Source organism: Chaetura pelagica, unplaced genomic scaffold, assembly GCF_000747805.2.
Source record: "Chaetura pelagica isolate M959 unplaced genomic scaffold, ChaPel_1.0 scaffold405, whole genome shotgun sequence".
In the NCBI taxonomy this organism is placed as follows: domain Eukaryota; kingdom Metazoa; phylum Chordata; class Aves; order Apodiformes; family Apodidae; genus Chaetura; species Chaetura pelagica.
The window spans coordinates 1,238,749-1,241,361 of record NW_009953489.1 but is presented as its reverse complement, the minus strand read 5'-3'; the positions used below and the strand labels follow the sequence as shown (position 1 = coordinate 1,241,361).

Genomic DNA, 2,613 nt, shown 5'->3' with positions numbered 1-2,613 from the left:
TGGGGAAGCTCAGCTTGAATTTGAGTACCTTGAGAAGTCTGGTCACTTTCTTGCTACATAAAATTTATTAGTGCTTATAAGTAAATGTATTTCAAAAGGTAATTTTTTTGCAATTGTGCATTTTTAGATAAATAAAATTATTTACCAAATAAACTTTTGTTTAAAAAAAAAAACTCCTGTATTAAGGAAAAAGTAAAACAAAACAAAACCCAAAGCATTCCACCTTGAAGCCAGGCCTGAACATGTGTGAAACTGTTCCTTTCAGCAGTCAGAAAATGGACACACTGAGGAAACAGCATCAGTTGTCCGAGTGGAAAACTGCATGAGTCTCCATCATGGCACATCCAAAGCAAGTTTCTGTGGATGTCTGTTGCAGGATGCTAAATGAGGGACTGGTTGGTACCAATTAACCTTTGGAGCTGCTGGAGATGAGACACCTTCCCTTCTGATGACATGAGACAATAATTCTGCAGGTGGAATTTTCAGCTAGCTTTTCCTGGGTTTCTTTTTTTTTAATGAAGGATGGTGGCACTGTATGCAATGGTTTGGAATCAGTTTATCTCAAACAGTACAAGCTTTGGATTTTAGGACAAAAAAGGTCCAAGTGGAAGCTTATGTAATTCAGGCAAGTAACAAGACAATTAGACTTTGATGCTCTGTAGTCAGGTAATTTAGAAATGAAATGTGTGTACCAGGGTAGAGGCCTGATCTGCCCTGTATCCTGTCTCTAGTTACAAAAACCAGGGAAGAATAAATATTAACATGTCATGATAACAGTATTATTTCCCTGCACTAAGTCTGCTGTAGGTCAAGGTCAGAAGTTCAGAACCACCAGTGCTCATTATTTTGATACCCTTTCTTGATCTTGTGTGTATCCATCAAGAAAAGAACACTGTTCAGTTAAAACCCATCAAACTGGACCTAGAGTAGTTTTACCCTTGCTGGTTTGTTCCTAGAGTGAAGTAGCCAAGCAGCTGAGTTGAGCTGTGAGGGGGGGTGCTCCTGCCTCCCAGGGACAGTGAGGCTGGGATGGCTGCAGAACCAGGGTCTTCAGTGCAGCATCTGGGGGAACATCCAACCCCTGACAGAGCAGGTGAAATGGTGCAGGTGTGTTCTGTGGGGGCCTCACATTTTCAGCAGTGTAAGAAGGGAAAAGGAGCAGAAGAAATCAGCATCACATCAGAACACCAATTAGGAGAACGGTCAGAACCCTCTTTATTCTGTCTTGGCTGCAGGTTTTCCTGAAGCTGGAAGTTCCTAATCATGGCTGGTGCTGGTCTCCAGTGGCACCAAGGGCTGCACATGATGGTTCAGGAAGTGTCCATAGTTTGTACAGTTTCATCCACCACCTCGATTTCCAGGAGTGCTACATTTTCTGTGAGAACAGCAGTGGTTCCTTTTTCACACTTGTATCTACCATACCTGTTAAAGAAATAGGTGCCAATGAAGCTGGAAGACAGTCCTGCATGGAAAATGCTCACTTAACATTTCAGAGCTAATCAGCTTTCTCTGGAATCTTCCTCTAAAAATCCAAAGTAAAAGTAAGTAAAGGAGCTGTGTTTTACTGTGAAATCTAAACTGATTGCAATAACAAGATACAGTGTCAAGATAAATCAGTGTTTCTAGGAAACATGCTGTCTTTAAAAAACTAAATGACCAAGTAGCTGGAAAGAGTATTTGTAAGAAATTCATGGGATCTCACTCCAGTGCAGGACAGTGCTGTGTCCCCTCACTCAAGGAAGAAACCATTTGTTTATTTTTTGCAACTCTAGAATAATGTTATCAGTGATCAGCGTTGGGTTTCTGTGCTAAAATTAGCTAACGTTTCATACCAAGACTTGCTTCTGAAACCTCAGTGGGCACCCGTTTCACCCATTTGCACAGTAGAATCCAAAAATCTCGTGACCATCTCTAGGAGTATCTGCTCAGAAGGGTGGGTCAGGCTGAGGGTGCTGTACAAGAACAATTCCAGCAGCCCTTGGGCTGGAGCAGGGTGATTCTTTGGGCCTGTGGCCATGGTGTCTGCTTTAAAAAACAGGGAAAAGGCAACTTCTTCCAACTACACAATTTTGGCACTGGACTGAAAAGTTGTCCAGTATGTTACACCTAACATAGATCTACAGGTTGCCACATCCCTGAGCTGCCCAGATTAGGCAATGGAGAGTTCACTAAGCAACATCCTCGAGTGCTCAGAAGTACCATTTGGCAGCTCCTCCAACACCCCAGTTTTGCTCAACTTTAGAATTTCATCACCTCTGTATCCAACACATCATCAGTGTGACACAGCCCCACACCCAGCTTCAGTGTGACCCTGTTCCCAAAGAGCTCCACATTTGAGTGGTTATGACAGAAAATGGAAGAGGTTCAGAACTGCCCTCTTATGGAAACAAGAGGCAGAATGATGTCACTTTGTGAAGGATTTACAGCAGTTCCACAAGCTGTGCAGCCTTTCCCTGTGCTTTAAGGAAATGAACACAGAACTATAAAATGGGGGGAGGGGGGACTGTACAGAAATGTGTCTTTTTGGTGGGACTTGCCAAATGAAGGAGCTGTGAGGGGAAAAAAACGCACAAGTTTCTGCAGAGTGGCAGTGGCTGAGAGGATTGTTTGATT

At 42.9% G+C, this 2,613-nt stretch overlaps 1 protein-coding gene across 1 annotated transcript in view; it reads right to left on the bottom strand.

The window, feature by feature from the left end:
* Positions 1-1,310: 1,310 nt before the first annotated feature.
* Positions 1,311-2,613, bottom strand: part of PSMB7 (proteasome (prosome, macropain) subunit, beta type, 7) — a 24,596-nt gene continuing 23,293 nt past the window's right edge. The window contains exon 7 of the mRNA XM_009998931.1: positions 1,311-1,422. Coding sequence (XP_009997233.1) covers positions 1,311-1,422 — 112 coding nt within the window. The remainder of the gene's footprint in view (positions 1,423-2,613) is intronic.